This window comes from Gordionus sp. m RMFG-2023, chromosome 3 (assembly GCF_954871325.1).
Source record: "Gordionus sp. m RMFG-2023 chromosome 3, tfGorSpeb1-WG-v2, whole genome shotgun sequence".
NCBI classification, from domain to species: Eukaryota; Metazoa; Nematomorpha; class Gordioida; order Chordodea; family Parachordodidae; genus Gordionus; species Gordionus sp. m RMFG-2023.
In genome coordinates, this window is record NC_088777.1 from 5,867,366 (window position 1) to 5,888,435 (window position 21,070).

The following is a 21,070-nucleotide window of genomic DNA, read 5'->3' on the forward strand; positions in this document are numbered from 1 at the left end:
TTTATTTTATTTTTTTATTTATTTTATTTTATTTTATTTATTTTATTTTATTTTATTTTATTTTATTTTATTTTATTTTATTTTATTTTAATTTTATTTTATTTTAATTTATTTTATTTTATTTTATTTTATTTTATTTTATTTTATTTTATTTTATTTTATTTTATTTTATTTTATTTTATTTTATTTTATTTTATTTTATTTTATTTTATTTTATTTTATTTTATTTTATTTTATTTTATTTTATTTTATTTTATTTTATTTTATTTTATTTTATTTTATTTTATTTTATTTTATTTTATTTTATTTTATTTTATTTTATTTTATTTTATTTTATTTTATTTTATTTTATTTTATTTTATTTTATTTTATTTTATTTTATTTTATTTTATTTTATTTTATTTTATTTATTTTATTTTATTTTATTTTATTTTATTTTATTTTATTTTATTTTATTTTATTTTTTATTTTATTTTATTTTTATTTATTTTATTTTATTTTATTTTATTTTATTTTATTTTATTTTATTTTATTTTATTTTATTTATTTTATTTTATTTTATTTTATTTTATTTTATTTTATTTTATTTTATTTTATTTTATTTTATTTTAATTTATTTATTTTATTTTATTTTATTTTATTTTATTTTATTTTATTTTATTTTATTTTATTTTATTTTATTTTATTTTATTTTATTTTATTTTATTTTATTTTATTTATTTTATTTATTTTATTTTATTTTATTTTATTTTATTTTATTTTATTTTATTTTATTTTATTTTATTTTATTTTATTTTATTTTATTTTATTTTATTTTATTTTATTTTATTTTATTTTATTTTATTTTATTTTATTTTATTTTATTTTATTTTATTTTATTTATTTTATTTTATTTTATTTTATTTTATTTTATTTTATTTTATTTTATTTTATTTTATTTTATTTTATTTTATTTTATTTTATTTTATTTTATTTTATTTTATTTTATTTTATTTTATTTTATTTTATTTTATTTTATTTTATTTTATTTTATTTTATTTTATTTTATTTTATTTTATTTTATTTTATTTTATTTTATTTTATTTATTTTATTTTATTTTATTTTATTTTATTTTATTTTATTTATTTTATTTTATTTTATTTTATTTTATTTTATTTTATTTTATTTTATTTTATTTATTTTATTTTATTTTATTTTATTTTATTTATTTTATTTTATTTTATTTTATTTTATTTTAATATAAAATTAATGTGTAAAAAAATTAAAGTATGACGAAAATTAAAATATGAAAGGTATAAAAGAAATATAAAAAATTTAGAGCGTTTTTTTTGAAATAGTTGTTTAGATTGATAAGTAAAAAATTTAAATGCCAAAAATAATGACCATAAAAGATAAGCTTTTTTATTATTGAAAATAGTTTTTTTTATCATCATAATTTCCAATTTTTTTTTCTTATTAAAACCTCCAAAAAAATTTTTACATTATCAAAAATTAATAATATATCCAGGGATATTTATTTGTTTGAGTTTTCCTAGCTGGGGATAACATATGAATTAGCTACTTAATTGATGTAAAAATATAATCAAAATCACTTATAAAAACCGAGTATACTCAGATTTCCATAATATCTACAACATTTACCTTTTGGATTAAAATATAACACGGTAAATTTTTTATGTCTCGAAACATTTTTTCAAAAAATTTAATGGAGCTATTCGAATCTACAAAGGCTTTAAAAGTTTCTATAAATCCCTATTATTGTTAAACAGCGATTCGAGCTTTAAAAACGAATAACTCAACATTTAAGCGAGAAAAATATTGCGTAAGCATAGAGATTTCACTAATAGATGTCCAAAATAAATTTTGCCACATATGACCTAAATCTTCAGGCTTTTATTTAACTCTTTTTTTTGACGGGTAAATTTCTTTATTTCAATAGTTGCTGATATAATATGTTATCAAAGTTTATAGTAAATAATACGTTTTTTTATATGGTAAAATTAATAAAGGTAAAAAAAAAAAAAAAAAAAAAAAAAAGAAAGTGTAAGGGATAAAAGAATGGAAACTAGGAAAGAGAAGGGAGAGAGAGGGCATAGACATAGGAGATTATTCAATGGAAGAGATGAAACTTAGGTAGTTAGAGCGAATGATGGCGGTAGCAAGTCTTTGTCGTAAGAAAAGGGACTATTTAGGCTGATCGGTGTTTTCCCGGATCCGTTTGCCTAATTCTTTAAAAAAACTTAGAGCTTTGCTACCGAAGGTGGTAAGAGTAGAGCAGGAGATAGGTATGAATAAGAAAGAGGGGTCTATGGAACTATATTTGATTGTTTTAAAAAAAAAAAAAAGAGCGAGGGCATCGACGTTGTGGTTGGATGGTGCATTTGGGTCAATGCAGGTGAAGTCCCAGACTAGTAGCTGTCTCCTTGACCAAGGAATCAAGGACATTTTATCAGACGTTTTCCGTCGGATCTAAAATGCCGGTTTGTCAAGTCTTGATGGAATGCCTCAGGATTTGAGAGCACGCAATATCCATTGCAGCTGGTGCGCCGTAGCCTCGGCAAAAGCGGCAATGGAGGCAATGTCTGCTCCTTGCGATCGACGCTGGTTTCGCAATGTTTGCATTGGTACGGTAGAACAATTTCGCAATTGAGCCGTAATCCAATGGCAAATCTTAGCTCGTCAGCGGTCAGCAACAAGTCGAGGTTGTTGGAGGGTATAGTTTCCAGAAACTCGTAACCCGATCCTTGGTTTAATTGGTGAAAGACTGTGAGATCGTCGTCATGAAGACTCGATTTTAGGTAAGCGACGGAGCTCTTCGTTGAGTGGAGTATCCCAGTCTCTCTGTAAACAGGAGGAGGGTCGAGGAGTGTTTGGGACAACGGAATTGTCCCAAATGGTCTGGGCTTCAGCTAATAATGGGTCAGGAAAGATGAGAAAGCTGGCTAATGTGTGAGTCAGATGAGAGGCGGGAGGCGATGAATCCACTGATGGAAAGAGTTAGAGGTGAGCGTAAGCCGATGCCCCCGAGCTTGCATGAGAAGTGATGCTTGTAGCCATGAATTATGGTTGAAGCGAAGATTAAGAATCTCTTCGGAAAGAGATTTGACGGAAGTTTCAAAATGATTTTATTGAGTCGGGAAATTTAAAGATTGAGGTGGATCGAAGAGCGTAAAGAATTTTAGGAATGTAGTAAAAGTTTTTGAGGAGAAAAAAAGCTAGATGGCGAGGGAGAAATTTAGAGATGTTTTTGAAATGAAGTAAGCTAGATGATGCGTTAGAGAAGAAGTGATTAATGGATTGCAAGCCACCGATTGTATTGATGGGTTATTTTGCGAGTTAAGAAACTTAATATTAATTAAAAAAAGAAACCAATTTTTGCCAAAATAAATAAATGTAATGTTGTGCTAAATTTTTATGAGTTATCCTGGCTAGAAAGGAGGAAAAAAGAAATGCGAAATATATAAAAATTTCAAAAATTGCGGTATAAACTATTGGCATTGGCAAAAAAAAAATTGATACCAATGATTATATTAGAGATATTATGAAAATCTGAGAACTTTGCTTTTATAAAGCATGTTAATATTTATTTGTTTTTTAAAAAAACCCCAATCAACTGAATAGCCAATACGTTACCCAGGCTAGGAAACTCAAACAAATAAAATGTCTGATATACTATTCATTTTTGATAATGGAAGAATATTAATGTGCATAATAGCTCGGAGGGTTTAATAAGAAAAATGTCGAGAAAAAAAAACTATTTTCAATAATAAAGCGCTTATCTTATTGGTCATTATTTTTGGCATTTAAATTTTTACTTATCAATCAAAACAACTATTTCAAAAGAAACTCTCTATATTTTTTAAATATCTTTTTCATATTTTATTTTCGTCATACTTTTATTTTATTCACATTTCGCAATTTTAAATTTAAAAAAAAATATATATACAGCCAAAGTTACAGCAGACATATAATTATATTCTTTTCAAGGTTATGAAATAAAATAATTTATTGATATATAAAAATGATGTCACGCGAAAATTTGAATTAAAAACGATCTTTCTGAACAATTATATTATAATGCTGAAAATTTTGTTGTAAGTGTAATGACAAAATCAGTTAAAACCCTGCTTTAACTTCGTATATCAAAATTCTTTAAGAAAGAGGGGGGGGGGGGTTTCATCTAGATTGTATCATTTATTAAGCCAGAACCTGAAAGATCTAAAGTTATAGTTAAAAACTAGATCTAAAAATAAAACGATTTTCATTTATTATCTGTGTAAAAATAAAATAGGCGCTGAAAATATAAACTATAAGATTCGAAAAAAACTGTATTATTGGGTGTGGCATAATTGGTGATGCAAAATTCCTGGGAATTTAAGTTGGGCAGTTTTCAATAATTTAGCGGGAAAATTGTAAAATATAATAGATGATAATTATATCTCAAATTCATAGACAAAATTTCTTCATTTATTCCCAAATAAATATTTTGTTATATTTTTATTATTATATTCTACTTTGAGTGAATCACATCCATAAATATAAGAAATAACAGAGTAGCATATTTAATCCGCAATAAATATTTTTGAAAGAGGAACATAGATAATTTTTAGTTTACATTTTATCTATTTCTTCTATTTATCTCTAATATATATATATATTATAGTATAATGATCGGAAAATGGCAAAAACTAATAAAATTATTCCCATATTTTACAATATAGCGAACTTTCAAGTTTTATGAACAGAGAAAATCAAATAACCTATAATTTATATTTCTTGCATATTTTTTGATAATAAATACGAACCCTTTCAAGTGAAAAGGGTCGGTGACTCTACTGTAAGATGATAGTAACTTTTTTGGAACACAAATTAGATATCAGAATTTAAAAATTCAGATACCTCCGTTGTCTAAATTGTCTCACTCTCATATCGTCTAGAATTAACCTTTACCCTATCAAATAAGTTAGGTAAAAAAAAGACCCTCTGGCTTACAAAACTGAGAAATATAATAAAAAAAATTTTATACCAGGCAAGATTATATACAATTTTGAAAGTTTTTTATTTTTATATTTATTAAATACATAAATTCTAAAAAGTTAAAATAAATTATTATGCTTTATATAAAATTGGCATACGGTTTGTAAGTAATTAATAATCTCACCTCTTTTATTTTTAGGTAAATAAAGATAATTTACTCCTAAAAAAATAATAATTTTTAATTAAAGTTAAATTAAAAGCAAATTTTGGTATCAACATAAGGTAAAATTATAGTTTTTTTTTTGCATATATCTTTAAGCCCCATGCATTTTTTTCAAAATAATTTAACTGGTGACTAGAATGGATATTTTATTCAGTTTGAGTTTATTAGTATAATTCTTGTTTAATATGATTTATATATTGTTATTAATATTGGTATTGTTGAATTAATTTTGTGTCATTTTAAGTTTTAAATAAATGTATAATACAAAAAGGATTTTAAAAAGTTTGTATTCTTCATAATGACAATATTTAATTAATCATTCTCCAAAAAATGTCAATTTAATCATCAAACAAAAAATAGCAAAAAATTAAGGTAATATCTTTAAAATCATAAATTTGTTTATATTGACTTCCTATATTTATTTTCAAAGCACAATATAGCTCAAATATGATTTCTATATATGTGCTGACAGTCGTTTCAACTATGATGGGATGTTTACCATTGATTCACGCTCAATGTATGATTTTATGATTATATATAATTTAAAATAACATAAGGAATTATGAAATAAACGTTTTTTGATTGTAAAAACCATAATAATAATAATAACTGGTAATAATTAATTGCTAGTTTTTATATATTTTTATTTATTAATAAATGCACAAGTTTATAGATTTGTAAAGAATAATACATTTATTACATAATTAATGTCCCATAATTGTCCTGCGCATATTATTGATTTCAATATAGATATTTGAGGTTAAAAATAAATTTAATTGTTAAAATGGTCAAAATTGATCAAGATTTTAAATTTGTCTATTAATCTTTAGCAGCTAAATTATGTTACGTATATTAGACCTCGTAAAAATATTAGATCATATATCTAATAGATTACATTAGTAAATTATTTTAGTAGAGCTATAGAAAGAAAAAGGTATAATGAATATATATTTTTTCAATTATAAATTTTTATATCATCATCATCCTCTGGAATTAATTTTGAACATATAAACTTATATTTGTAATCTCTATATATTTGGATGAAAATTGAAATTAAACAATAAATACTCTACTCCTAGGGGAATATATCTATAATAAACTAACCACCGTAAAAATCAATCCTTATTCTATTATTTGGAATACATATACAGTATAAATCAATTTAAATGTCTATATTCGTAAAAAAATAAAATAAAATTTACATCTAATTAACATAACCTATTATGATATTTATCCTTTTGTCTATATTAGTATTCTTTATTTCAATTTTTTGAAATTTACATTGAATCCATAGTCATGATTTATTCAGGAGATTGAAGAGAATGGGGGGGGGGAGGATATTAATTTTTTTTAAGAGCTTTGTCCCAGAATCCTTTTTTTTGCCCGCTTTTTAGCTAATGTGTCCAAAAGTGGAATATCATCTGTTATTTTATAATAGTCCTCAATTGATTCCACAATTATATTGGAAAAGATTCGAGCCAAGGCGTGCGGATCTCAAAAATCATATAGTTTGGATTTCTCCTCAACAATCACAAACATTTTATGAAATTCATGATCAATATTATATCTTAATTATATTGGCGATTCTGATAGTTTCCGTCAAATCTATATTATTCTTTTGAAAAATACATTCCCTTATTTCTCCAAGAGCACCTAAAATTGGTTTAGATCCAAAAATTAGGTAATCGCTTGATGTCATCCTCGTAGCACAAGAGCCTTCGAAAATAATAAATAATTATATTAAGCAAATTTTGAATATTTTCTGTATATTACGTTACACCCTAGAAAATTTTTGCCTAATCATAGTCATTAGTGTAAATAAATTAAATAGAATTATACATAAACAAATTTCTTATACACGGCAGAGAACAGGAATTAGATATGGCTAAGTTAAATGAATCTGGTAAGGGGGGGGGGAGAGGATTTTTTTCCTCTCCCCGCTGGCTACGTGCCTGAAATGTTGGCGAACCATTCTATTTTTCTAAATGAATACATTCTTATTAATTTTTAGGAATTTTTTTTATTAAATTGCTTCTAGAAGAAAAGAGTTTGCAGAAAAATATTGGTTTACATTATATATTTTCTACGTGGATTGCATTTATAAAAAAAAATATAAGAAAGGTGTTGTCATTTATAATAATCTTTTAAAAAAGTAAATTCGAAGTTCGCTTTGGTTTGGTTTATATGGTTTTGATTTGTTTTTATATTCTTATTTTTTTTATTGTTTTTACAAACCTTAGTTTAGCCCATTTTTGATAAACGGCTAATAAAGGTTTTTAATCATCTAATTCTCGTAACTTTAGCCAACTCTAAACGGCTCAGCTAAGTTTGTATCCTCTAACTTTTGTCTTTATTCAATATATAAGAACTAAGAGATTGGCCGAGCCAAGAGTAATGCCAAATTAAGTTATTTAACAGTACTAGTCTCAAGATTTGACCCCAAAAAGGCCAAATAAATGATAATTTATTCATTTAATATTAACTAGCTAAAGATATTTGATCTAATTTGAGATATTTCATAAAATCCATCAGTTGCTAGAACCCTAATTATATCTGTAAATTTTAATTTGTTTCCTTTTTGATTAAAAAAATAATAATTCTTCGTTAAATAATATTTTAATATCGGTGTTTATTTTATTTTTTTTAAAAATTATATTAACAAAGTCCCGTTACCTAACCTTATAACCTTTGCTGGTCTAATTGCGCCTCAGCCCCCTGCTGACGTAGTGGCTATAATGGAAGATATTTACACTAACCCACTTGAATATGATTGCGGAGTAGCTATAGTTTATGTAAACAATTTTTTTTTTTTATAAATTAAAATATTATGTGTTATAAATTAACTTTTAATATATTTTTTTTATAAATGTACAATTTTTAATAACGGCACGGCCTATACCCAGCCCAAGCTCGGCTCTAAATATTTTATTATTTTTGAAAAATTCGATTTGTTATCTTGGGCAAATTCAAAAAAAACGAATATGAATCAAATTATAAATTATTGGTATTTGAATTCTTTTAAACGAATCGAACAATTTTATATTCGTCATTATATAAATCAAATAATATTAGTAAATTTTATTATTTTTATGAACATGAATGATAAATGAGTCGATTTGAATTTGTTTTTGAATCTAAATAAAAGCACGATGTTAATTGCTTTTGAGTTAACATATAGAAATTTTCTAAATAGATAAAAATACCAAAATTTATTAAAATACAATACGACCCTTTAATATATATTGACTGAATCGTACCTTAGCTAAGGATGGTATTGTATTGTTATATTTGATATATTAAGGTCTTCGGTTGTTTCCTGGTTTAATCTTATTACTAAATAGTGGCTATATAGCTTCGATTAAATGAAAAATAACAAAACACTTTGAGAAAATTAAAGTAAGGTTTCAAACGCTGCTTAGGCTAAATAGAAATAGGTATCAACATGTTGAACCAAGACACATCCTTATTTCTGGAAATCTATTTTAATAAACGTTTTAACTTTTGCTTCGAAGAAAATTTTGATAAACATCATCAAAATTTTTGACAAATTCTTAATCAAAAAATAAATTCAGAATAGACATTTTTATATTGTGAAGCTTTTACATTTTTTTAGGGTTTTTTTCGAGTTTTCACCGGGTGTATATGATCTTCATTATATATATGTTTGCATAAATCTAAACAGATTAAAATATAATTATAGTTATGTAGGCTCTAAATACCAAATTCTTCTTATCTTCCTCTCTTCTAAAATGATAAAGGAATGTTACTTTTGGTTCCTTGATCTACTATAATATTATTTTTTTAAAATTTATTCTAAAGAATTAAAATGTATCTTTCTTTCTTTCTCTCTTTCTTTCTTTCTTTCTTTCTTTCTTTCTTTCTTTCTTTCTTTCTTTCTTTCTTTCTTTCTTTCTTTCTTTCTTTCTTTCTTTCTTTCTTTCTTTCTTTCTTTCTTTCTTTCTTTCTTTCTTTCTTTCTTTCTTTCTTTCTTTCTTTCTTTCTTCTTAGCGAAGTCGTTATATATAATATTTGAAAATTATTATAATTTATTTATTTTAAAATTATATAATATACAATAGGGAGTTCTATTTTTGAGATATATCAACAATCCTTTAGGCCCAGGATTTTCAACTGAAGGCATAGCATCCTATGGTACCTCTCGTAAAGTCGTATTAAAAATGAGGGAGGCCACGTACTTCTCTCAAATATTAGCAACTATTTTACCAACAACAACTTTTTCCACAGCAGGTTTAATATTCTTTTATTTATGTCCAAAATTTGAAGAAATACGAATTCGATTAAATATAATTTTTTTTTTAAATTCCACCCCCCCCCCCCTCTCAAAAAAAAGGATTTACCTTTTTAGCCGCTGGCTCTTTTTTTAGAAAAATTACCAGATGATTTTAAAAACAAATTTCATATCTAAAAAAAAATTTGTTTAAACAGCTATCTTTTAAAAATTTTTGATTGGATGATTTGGTCGACCTCTTTTTGCGGATTTTAAATTTTTTTAAAAATAATGTTAGCCTGTGTTCTCAACATTATGCTCAAAATATATTTCAAATTTACCAGCCCGTTCCTTGTTTTTAAAATACATTTTTGAATCCAAACCGAACTTAAACTAAACCTTTAAACATTAACCCGAATTTTTTTATCTGACCTGAACCATAATATCTATCCGTACATGAACCGATAATATATTATCGGTTTCAACTATAATTTAATGCTTATAAAGTAATATGAATGGTTATTATACTAGTATATTAATAGAATTTCTAATTTTTATCCGAATTGTGGATATTCTCAACCAATTTTGGTTAAAAATGTTTTACTTACAATTTTTATAAATATTTGTACGTGGTTCATTTTACAACATTTTTTAAGATAAGGCTGTAATAGCGTTGAATTTTTTTAAAGTGTTTTATTAAAATATAAGATAGTATTGTTTATTATATTTGATATTTTTGAGTAGCATCTGAGCTTAGTCGGTTCATTGTATGTATCACAATCGTCTACTCCTATAGTTCTATGTTCGAATCCAGCATAGGTGATGTTTTTCTTAAGTTAATTACGTGGTTTTATCACTGAGGGTCTCTGAACTATATCGATTGTCTTATGTTATACGGTGTCAATTCAGTTAACATGGAGATTGATTTTCAAAAATAAAATTTATAATTTCTCTGGTGTAAAATATCTTAATTGTACAGCTAGTTCAATACTAATTTATTTTAGCAAATAATGTTCAATATTGCAGTTAATCAAAGTTGTTAAACGCCACTATTTGTCAAAAAATGTAGCTCGATATTAGCTACGATTTTTCAAAAGTAGCTTTAGTTACTTTTTAAGCTATCTTTTATAAAAAAATTTACAAACAAATTTTTATTTTTTGGTTATAAATATATAAAAATCTACATTTATAAATATTAAAATATAGTTAGTTTTGATTATAAAAAAATTTATGTAATAAAAATGAATATTTATGGCAATTAGTTGCATTTTAATAATAAAATCATTTCAATATTATCATCCCCAAGTCTAGAGCGACTATCAGAAAGTATAAGTTTTGCCTTACTAAAGAATCTCTCGAACTAGCACTTGAGGGTAAGGGCGTATTTAATCTTATATACATATTTTTAATATAAGATAGATTATCAATAATTTTATTTGCAAGTACATCGAATGTCTGGCATCCTATTATCATTTTGAGGGCTAATTCAGCAGATCTTTTTTTTAAAGTCGTAGGTAAAAAAAACCAAACAGAAAAATCCTCGAAACCCAAAGAAAACTACTGTCACAAAAAAAAACTATACGAAACTACAAAAATCAGAAAGCAGAAAAGAAATATAACTGACAAAACACACTAAAATTACGCCAATGATTTTTGTATTAATATTTTACCCACAAATAATTTACGTAATTTTCATATTCAAAAATTAATTAATTAATTTCAAAAGTTTATTAGGTTGATAGTTAAATAGTTTTTCCCAATATCAAATTTTTTTTTATAATAACTAATTGTAATTAATAGAAAATATGTTACCAATAATAATATGTAATTATTGTTATATAACTTATATAAAAAATATTCCAATCATCTTGTGAGATGAGGCTGCCAATGAAGCTGATGATCTCTCAAATTCCCTGGAAGCGAGGTCAATTCTTGGTCTGGGATTACTCGTGTATTGATCCATTGGCTCCTTCCAATCAATCCCTTAACATTCTGGAGAACAAGGAGCTTCTAAAAATTGCAAAATATTCAGAGATATCCCAAGATCACTTATTCATTCCCATCATTTCCACTACCTTGACTACCTTTGGGAATCGTGCTCTTTCTTTTCTTCAAGGAACTTGGATCGCTAATCCGCAAACTAACTGATGAACCTCGTGAAGGCTTCTTCTTAAGACAAAGACTCGCAATTGAAATTAATTAATTATAATTTTTTATAATAATCTATATCAGAAAAAATATATCATCACATGTAATTTTTATATCCAATCAACCTTATTTTAATCGGTTGATCGGCATTTCGTGTAATAAACAAATATATTCGTATATACAAATACGACACTAGGGTTGCCATATGGCCTTTGATTCCCAAATAAGCTCAAAAATATTTAATCAGATTAATTTATAAATATAAATAAGTTTTTACTTTTATTATGTGTCCAACTATCTTCCGTGGTACATATATATGGTATATCTTATAACTTAGAGCATCTTTCATCATTTTAAAGTTATCTCCTATTTTATTCATTAGTATCTGGCTGCATAAAATCGTTGTACCAGGGGATAGTGTTTTAATCATCATGGTAAATGATGATTATCAACCAAGGATATGAACTGTATAAATTATAAAATCAACAATAACTTTATCAGCCAATTTCTGAGAAATATTGTCATTTGCATTATTAATTAATTTGGTTTGAATTGAATTAGTCTTTTGGATGTAGAGCCTATACCAAAATTATTTAGATGTTTCTCCATTTCCTTAAAACTCATGAACAGTCTTATAAATTAAATATTATTAGAATGTAAAAATGGCAATTTACCTTTAGGTGTTTCTTGAGGTTATAGCCACCGGATTGATTTGAGGAAATATTTTTTTTACATTTTCAACAAATAAATTTGAAGCCAGTTTTGGATTATTAAAAAAAATTTAAATCTAGGGAATAGGAAATTTGTATTATAGCTATTAAGAACATTTTCTTCCCAGATATCCTCCATTTCATTAATATCATTGTCTGAATATCACTTTTATCAGAATATCCATAGGCGATTACATTTGAAATTATTAACACGTGATTTAGGTTTATAATTCAAATGAAAATATAAATTACAAATTGAAAATATATTTCAATTTCAATTTCAAAATTAAATAATAAATCATAAAAATTATAATTGATATTTTATTAATATATTAACCATAATTATATTTTTTTAAAGTAGCTAAGTAGCGGCTACTTAGGTATTTTCAAAAAAGGTAGCGGGCTAAAAAAATTAAATAATTACAAAAAAAGTAGCCGCTATAGTTAGCACGCTGTAGCACACCACTTAAAAACTCTACTGTTAATAAATGATGTTTATTTGTTATAATTTATAAACTAGTTATTATTTATAATGTGCAATTAATAATAATATAAACGCTTTAATATATGTATTTTTGTTGGTGAATTTAAAAAAATAATGTGCTTTTCTATATATAATTCTAATAAAAGCATATAAAGAGTTCAACCCAGTTTTTAGAGGTTCCGACTGATATAAACCGTTACTTTTATATGAACCCGAATCTAATCGATATTGGATTCAGTTTCACCTTGAACTTATGCGGGTTCGCGATTTTGATCTAGTTTTGAACCCTATTTTGCGGATTCGCAGCATTTAGGTATGTTCTTTAAAAAAAAATCTATATTTTTTTATTTTATCTAGCTCGCACTGTTGATATCGCCACTGCTTTAACACTTGGAAATAACATGTTAAATAACGCGGGCAGAAATGCTAAGAAAGTAGCAATTGTCTTTATTTCTAAAGTGTCCAGTGTAGATCCAGCTCCAATAGCTACTCTCATGAAATCAAAAGGTAAATTTATTCAATTTTGATCAATATACAGGATTTTCTATTCACAAAAAAAGAAAAGGTACATACATATATGAAAAAAGTAAAAAACTTCCAAACAAAAATGGAAAAAAGAATCTAAGAAATGGGGAAAAGTTTAATAGAATCTAAAAAAAAAATTACCAAAAGTAAAAAGCTAATAAACAAAATAAGATAAAAAAGAAGGGGAGGGGGAGAGTAAATCAAATATGGAAGTGTCAATTAAAAAGGAAAGTGTCGATCAAAAGAAACATTCTAATTCAAAAATGAAAATCGCAATATTTTTAGTAAATATTTTAAAATCTTGAAATTTATTTTTCTTAAATTTATCTTTTACTATCAATTTTTTTTTATTATTCTTTCAAACTCATTTTTCATTTTTATGTAATTTCTTATCTTTTCTTTTAATTAAAACTTGTAAAATATTTAAAACATAACATACTATAAAAATTATATTATAATTAAAAATCATATATAAAAAACATGCAAGATGTGGGGAAAAATAGAATTTTTAAAAAGAAATCGAAGAAATTAGATTCACTATCCCCATAAATTTGGGAAAAGAAATTTTTATTTTTACCTAAAATTTTAAACATAAAAATATCCTAGGGAGTCACCCCATTGAAATAAATATAGTGATGAAAGATAAATATGAAAGGTTCTTTTATAAAATTTTGACCTTTCGGCTGTTATAATCGGGCCAATGAGCGAATCTGGGAGCCACAAATCAAATAAGAAGTTTTCCTCTAAACCAAAGAACATTTGTAGGGCCACCTGGTCTTTCCCCATCAGACAAGGATAAGTGAATCGATTCTAGGATATTTGGATAGTTAGCCATTAGCCAAACCTAATTTATTTGACATTATAAAATAAATAGCTCTGTGATGAAAGAACTTTACTTTAGAATACAAACAAACTAGACTAATGTCTGCCCTTAGAATCGGACTCCTTCCTTTCTGTAGTCTTGGGGGTTAGATAATAAATTTTATCAATTAATAAAATCTCAGATAAATTACATAAAAACCTTTCTTTTGTATAACTAATGTCTTCAACACTCTATCCCTTATTACGCCCTAAACTACGACTTGTGTTAGCATATAAACTCTTACCAAATGTTTAACTCCATTCTGAACTATAAATACAGGAAAGCTAGATATATGATTATCGATTAGTTCTAGTTTTTATTTCTTTTGTGACCTATGACGCCCGGTTCGAAGATATTACTGATATATCCCAATTTTTTGCTAAGTAAACTCCTAAATACTTCTTTTGTCCAACATTGTTTCTAACTAGTCCATAGTACATGGATAGCTTAACAACTGTTAAATTCTAAGTTTAAAATGGAAAGGGGAAATTGTTATCACTCAAAAAATTTAATTAATATATAATAAGATCAAGAATCAAGTTATTTCAAAATAATATATTAACCTAATTATTATTCTAATTAATAGTTTTACAATTCCATAAAAACTTTACCTTTCTATAACTAATATACATCATTAACAATTAGATTCAATAACTTCACTTATAGGAATACAGGTTTCCTATTTCTAAAATAATGAATTCTCAGCTCGCTTTTTTCATACTCTATAAATAACCAATGACATGGAACAAAATGTTCCAAATGTAACTTTGAGTAAATTTATGGGATGTAAACGGAACCGGACAGAACGGTCCCTGAACGTTCCTAAAAATTAGTAAATGACTCTATTTGAGACGGATTTTTAGAAACGGCTAACTCAACAATTTATCCAAAAAAAATATTACGCAAGACTGAATATTTTGCTCATAAATAGCACAAAATTTTGGAAATCAATTAACGAAAACTCGAACTTTAGGCAATATATTTTAAAAAATATTTAATTAGCCGTTTTTAAAAATCGACTCAAATCGTGCCATTTAACACCATTACTAAAAATATAAAAAAGAAAATATAAATCTAAATGTTGCATTAATTTCTTTTTATTTTCTATATTAATACTATACTTTTTTATTATAATCTATCAAATAAAATTATATGAAAATTATCATATCAAATATAAAATAAAACCTTATTCTATAAAAACGGAGGTGAGACTACAAGTTCCCAAAAAAACAAGAATAATTATATTTTAAAATAGTGTTTAGTAGATTTTGATTTAAAAAAATAATATTCTTTAGGTTCTGATGTAAGGGCTCTTACCTTGTCGAGACCCTTTGCCACTCATCTTGGTATACGTAACCTAGTTCATTCCCTAAAAACCTTTTTTTTAAACTTAAATTTAAACATATGGTATCTATGATGGTACCATCTGCGGACCTTCTAAAAATATTTCTCTAAACATATCCCTACTCTAAATAAAGCTAAATCTGAAATATGCTTTTTAAATTCAAATACACTCGAAGTCCAGGGGTTTAAAATCATTAAAATTAATATTTTTTTTATTGCATAAAATTTTAAATGGATATTTTTATTTATCTAGGTGTTGTTTTTCGACACTAAATTTATACTTCTAACACCACAAAGAACCAATATAAATGATAATCTTTTTTGAAAATATATTATTCCTTCGATGTAAAAATTGATTTCATTTTAACGAGTAAATAAAAATTTTAGTGTAGATTTTTTAAAAAAATAGGAACATTCCGAAAGCTGGAACGAAGCCGAAATAAAACAATTTTTTTTTTTGATGGAAACGGGAACGCAAAAATGCATTATTTCAGGGTTCTTGGATATAACACATTTTCAATTGATTTGAAATGCGGGTTATGGAGCTATAAATATTTTTATATAAATTATTTTAGTATTCATTTCCTGTCATTTATAATAAAAATATATTCTATCTAAAACATTTTAAATTATAGTAGTTATTTTAAGAAAAAATTACTAACATTTTTATTTTTTTATAAAAAATATTATTAATTATAGTGATTTAACGATATTTTTATAAATTTTTGAGAGGATGTAGTAGGAGAAGAAGGGGGGGGGGAGGTTAGTAGATTTTATTAAATTAAAATGATATTTGCATTGGCAAATTTCCAAAGGAAGCCCGGGGATCTCCCGAATTCTTTCCTGGTTATGCGCCTGCCGATCACTTTTCTTTTTAAACTATTACGGTAAAGTGGAATATTATTCAATGAAGTATTCATATCATTCTTTTCTAAAGTAAATATATAAGAGATCTGCAAAGTTTTATCAATTTTATTTTGAATTTTTTATGTAAAATAAAAATATTTGTTTTTATTTATTGAAACTAAACGACATATAACATATGTCTTTAATTTTGAGTAATTATAAAAATTAATTTCTCCATTTAAATAAATTCGGGCCTGGCGGGTTGGTAAACCTTTTTTAAAAAAATTTCGGTCCGGGCTTGAAAAATTAAGCCTGATAGAGACACTAAAATATATTTTATTTATAAAGCTTTCTTTGCAGGGCAAAACAAATATCAAATTGTATAAAGGTTAAAAATTGTAAAAAAAAAATGATTAAAAATTATATACATATATTTTTTTAAAAAAAAATCAAAGAATTTACTATAGGGCTAAAAAGAGAAATAAAAAAAAATAATCAAAATAAAGAGAAAAAAAAAATTATAAGATAAAAGATTACCGAAAAAAAAGTTTAAAATGACATAAAATTGAAAAGTGGCAAAAAGAAAGAAAGAAATAAATAAAAAAAGTCATAAATGGTATTTTTATCGAAACTTTTCCTCTTTTGGTAGGTTCCTTTTATTTCTGATTAGGAACTTTTCCATTTCTTAATAAGCCAATAATTAAATAAGTTTTATATCCCATTATATATTTATGGAAAAACTGCACACATTTTTAAATAAAGGTAGTAGTATAACCTTAATTTATAAAATATAATAATAATTACGAATTTGTTTTAAAATATGCGCTATAGATTTTAAATAGGTAAAGGATCAAAAACATATGTAACTATATCCAGGTGATTACTAGTTGTTTTAAACAAAGTAGAGTTAGGGTCAATTGACATCATTTTTAGTCATTGACCTATTGATTTAAAAAATTTTTTAAATTTGGGACCAAAGTATTCTAATATATGTAAATCAAATGAAAATAGGCCTTACAAGTTCAATTTTTTGGCTTATGAGTTTAACTTTGTATTCATCTGGTAAAATATCGATATTTTTAAAAGTAAATTTCTTAGACAACATAGGAGATGGTATAATTTTGTTTAAGCTAGGCCTAAGAACCTTCTAGTGACACATGGGCTCCTTTAGGTTCTCTAAAAATAGTTAGAATTGTAAACACTAAGGAATAACCCTCATGATTATATTAAAGGATTTGTACCAATAACTAAAATTTTATTAGAAAAATAACAATATTGCATGGCTACAGTCATAAAGCAAGTTGAACAAATTGCCTTCATAATATAAAATAGGATAAATTTAATCGAATGTTATTTTTTTTTTAAATATACAAAATAAGCCTTCCACTTAGCTATTGGCTAAACAATATATTCTGTAAATAACCTACTAGAATAATATCAAATTATATATCATTCAAATTATTAAATAGATATATACTGATCTTTCTTTTAAATATATTTAATAATAAATTAGTATATTAGGCTAAAAATTACATACACTACCGGCCATAAATGAGTGCCCACCCTGCATTTTCTTAACATTTTTGTTAAAATAAGACAAATAACACACAATATGGTTTATCAAATTTATTTATAAGTTTACATATTCTTGCATAAAATTACAAAAAATAAAAGACATAGAATTAATAAAGATCAAATTTTGGTATCATCAATATGACCACCTTTATTCTTAATAATTGCTAGCACAAATTTTTGGTAATCTTTCGATGAAATTTGTTAAATATTCGGAAGTGAAATTAAGGTGCGAATGAGATGTTAGAGGGCTTTTTCCCGCTTTCGAAAAAGTTCTATTGGATTGAGATCGGGAGACTGGGATGCCTAAGTCATTAACTCGAGAATACCGTGTTGTTGTAGATTTTGTAAATAATCTTTACATAGCCTGGATATATGATATGGGTCATTATCTTGTTGAAATAAAAAGTTACTCCCTAAACACTATCCTGATGAAATCACATGGTCCTCAAGAATTTGCCGGTTTCCCTCCTTGTTAAGAATTCCTTTAATTTTGACAATGTCGTCGGTTGCCCCCGCAACAAAGCACCCCCACACCATAACAGACCCTCCCCGAATATGACTGTAGGAATTATGGAGTGATCGTTCATTCGCTTTCCAGCTGAGCGGCGAATATATTGCCTTCTTTTAGAATAGAAGATTTCGAATTTTGACTCATCACTTCATAAGACGTGGTACCATTTGGCTGATGTCCAAAATTGATGTATTCGTGCCCAGTTTAATCGCTTGAGTTTATTTTTTTGCTCAAGAGTGGGTTTTTGACCTCTACCCTACCATAAAGTTCAAAGCTTTCAAAGCATCTTTTCACAGTTGTGACACTTATCGGGGTTTCCTGAGTCAGATTAATCTCCGCAGCTATCTCTGAGGCGACAAGGCGTCGATTGCGTTTACTGATCCTTGCTATATACCTATTATCGCTTAAAGTCGCTTTGCGAGGTCTTCCAGGCCTCTTTGGATTCGATATTGTATTATTGTTGCGTAATCTTTTTAGTTTACAATTGACTGTTCGTCGAGCTAGAGTTAATTCTCTAGCAATTCGGCGATTACTTTTACTACTTATATGTAAATTAATTATTTTGCATTTAGTTGTAATAGAAATTTATTTTCTTTTATAAAGACTGAAATTCTTTAAACAATGATTTGTAAAACAAAAAAATCTAGGAATTTTTTTTTAAATAGGTATTAATTACTACCAAAAAACAATGGGTAACTTAAAATTGTTGCTGAAAAAAACTAAGAACCCTATTTTACCAAATTGTTCATTTGTGACATGTTGTTTACGAAGGCTAAAATTTCATAGAAAGATTTATAGAAATTCCGAGTTTAAACATGTCTAGACATATTAAATTAATTAATCAATTCGCTTTTACCCAAATATGGCCGGTAGTGTATATATTTATACATATGGAGGGATAATATATATATATATTATCTCTATAATTAAATTTTTTTTTATATCATAAGTTTTCTGAAATAACAATTTTTCCAAATCCCAAATATGAGGAATCAAAAATCTCAAATCAAGTAGATTTTTAAAAATTAAAAATCTCATATTACCAGAGGCATTCCAACATTCTCCCAAAAAATTTCCTTACAAAATTTTATGTATTTTTTTAAAATTTGTACAAAAAATCTATATTAGTTTGTAATCATGAAGGGGAGGTATACTATACTTATACCTAGTGTTGTTAAATGACTCGTTTTGAGCCGGTTTTTAAAAACAGCTAATTCAATATTTTAGCCAGAACATTGCCTAAGCTTCTAGATCTCGCTAATTGATGTCTAGATCGTTGTGCCATCTGGGAGGCAAATTCTTCAGGCATTAGTAATATTATTCTAGGTAAAATATTGAGTTATCCGTGGAAAAATCAACTCAAATCGAGCCGTTTAACAACACTTCTTATACCAAAATATATTTTTGATAAAATCAGATTTTCTTTTACTTAAAGAATTGTATCTTATATTATTTTTAAACAGGTACAGAGATATTTGTATTTGCGTCTTCAAATGCAGATTATAATCAGGCTTTATCAATGGCATCATCAAGTGGAAATATATTTTATTTTACTAATTACTGCGCTGCTAATCATTTGTTCAAACCTTAATAATCATTTTATCATATGTATTCGTTAATGGTGTCAATAGAAAGTTGTATATTTATCATCAATTTATAATTTAACATTTTATATAATGTTATAATATTTTTGTTCGCTTGATAACCTATCATAAAATATTAATTTTTTTTTATTTATATACATTTATTATTTCATAATATTGCTTATTCACTCATTGAATATTCAAATCCATTTTTATAAATATATTTGTATCGCAAAATTTTATATCTTATACCAAAGTTGTGTTCTAACAACTTGTTTCAAAACTTTTAAAAGTCTCCGAACTTTAGGATAACTTATGATAAAGCTATGAAAATTTTACTAAATTTAAAAGAGATTTAGTCACTAACTGTTTATTTTCAATTAAAAAAGGCTATAGGAATGGTTGGGACATTTTTCGTTCAAACCTTCTATAATATAACACTTAATCTGAATAAATAATACATCTTCTTGAAAGTCCTAAAAATATAAGCTATTTGAAATGGTTAAAATATTTTTTTATAAAAATTATACCTTTTCAGAAAATTTAAATCTGAAATTTTTTTTGTTACAATCATGCTATACTGATTTTTGATATGAAATGGTTGTTTTTTAGAAAAGATAGTGATCGGAAAATGTGCAAAAATCTTGGTATATATATTATAGGCATTTGCGTATAAGATAAATTTTGGTGTGCCGATAAATGACAAAGAATGTGTTCCATGCTGTAAAATTTTTTATGTTATGAAGGAAATCTGCTGACTTGGTAGCATTAGCTAATGGGGACCCTAGTTTTAAACTATTGGGAGCAATGATTTTATAGCCTGTTAAATTTGGTGGCTTATTGTTTAAAGAACATAATTTAGTTTAATTTATTAACTGTGAGGTCGGTAGATTGGGAATTGGTTTCCAAGTATTTTAAAGCGCTAAGTACCTTACCACGGATTAAGATCTAGATTAAAATTTTGTTTAATTTTGTAAATGAGATTAATTATTCCAAAGCAAAAAATAAAAGATCCCAATGGATCCCCTGGTTGTGTGCCTACTTGGGACAGAA

At 25.5% G+C, this 21,070-nt stretch overlaps 1 protein-coding gene across 2 annotated transcripts; it reads left to right on the forward strand.

Annotated features, from left to right (window-relative positions):
- The first annotated feature begins 5,149 nt into the window (after positions 1-5,149).
- Positions 5,150-20,254, forward strand: LOC135927430 (uncharacterized). Of its 2 annotated transcripts, none has more exons than XM_065463407.1 (6): positions 5,150-5,260; positions 5,632-5,718; positions 7,866-7,993; positions 9,281-9,449; positions 13,129-13,278; positions 19,898-20,254. In XM_065463407.1, the coding sequence occupies exons 2-6, from the start codon at positions 5,649-5,651 to the stop codon at positions 20,023-20,025; spliced, it is 645 nt and encodes a 214-aa protein (XP_065319479.1). In that variant the 5' UTR covers positions 5,150-5,260; positions 5,632-5,648; the 3' UTR covers positions 20,026-20,254. The 2 variants fall into 2 exon arrangements, with proteins under 2 accessions (XP_065319479.1, XP_065319480.1); XM_065463408.1 differs by lacking the exon at positions 5,150-5,260 and adding an exon at positions 5,450-5,573.
- The last annotated feature ends 816 nt before the right edge of the window (positions 20,255-21,070 follow it).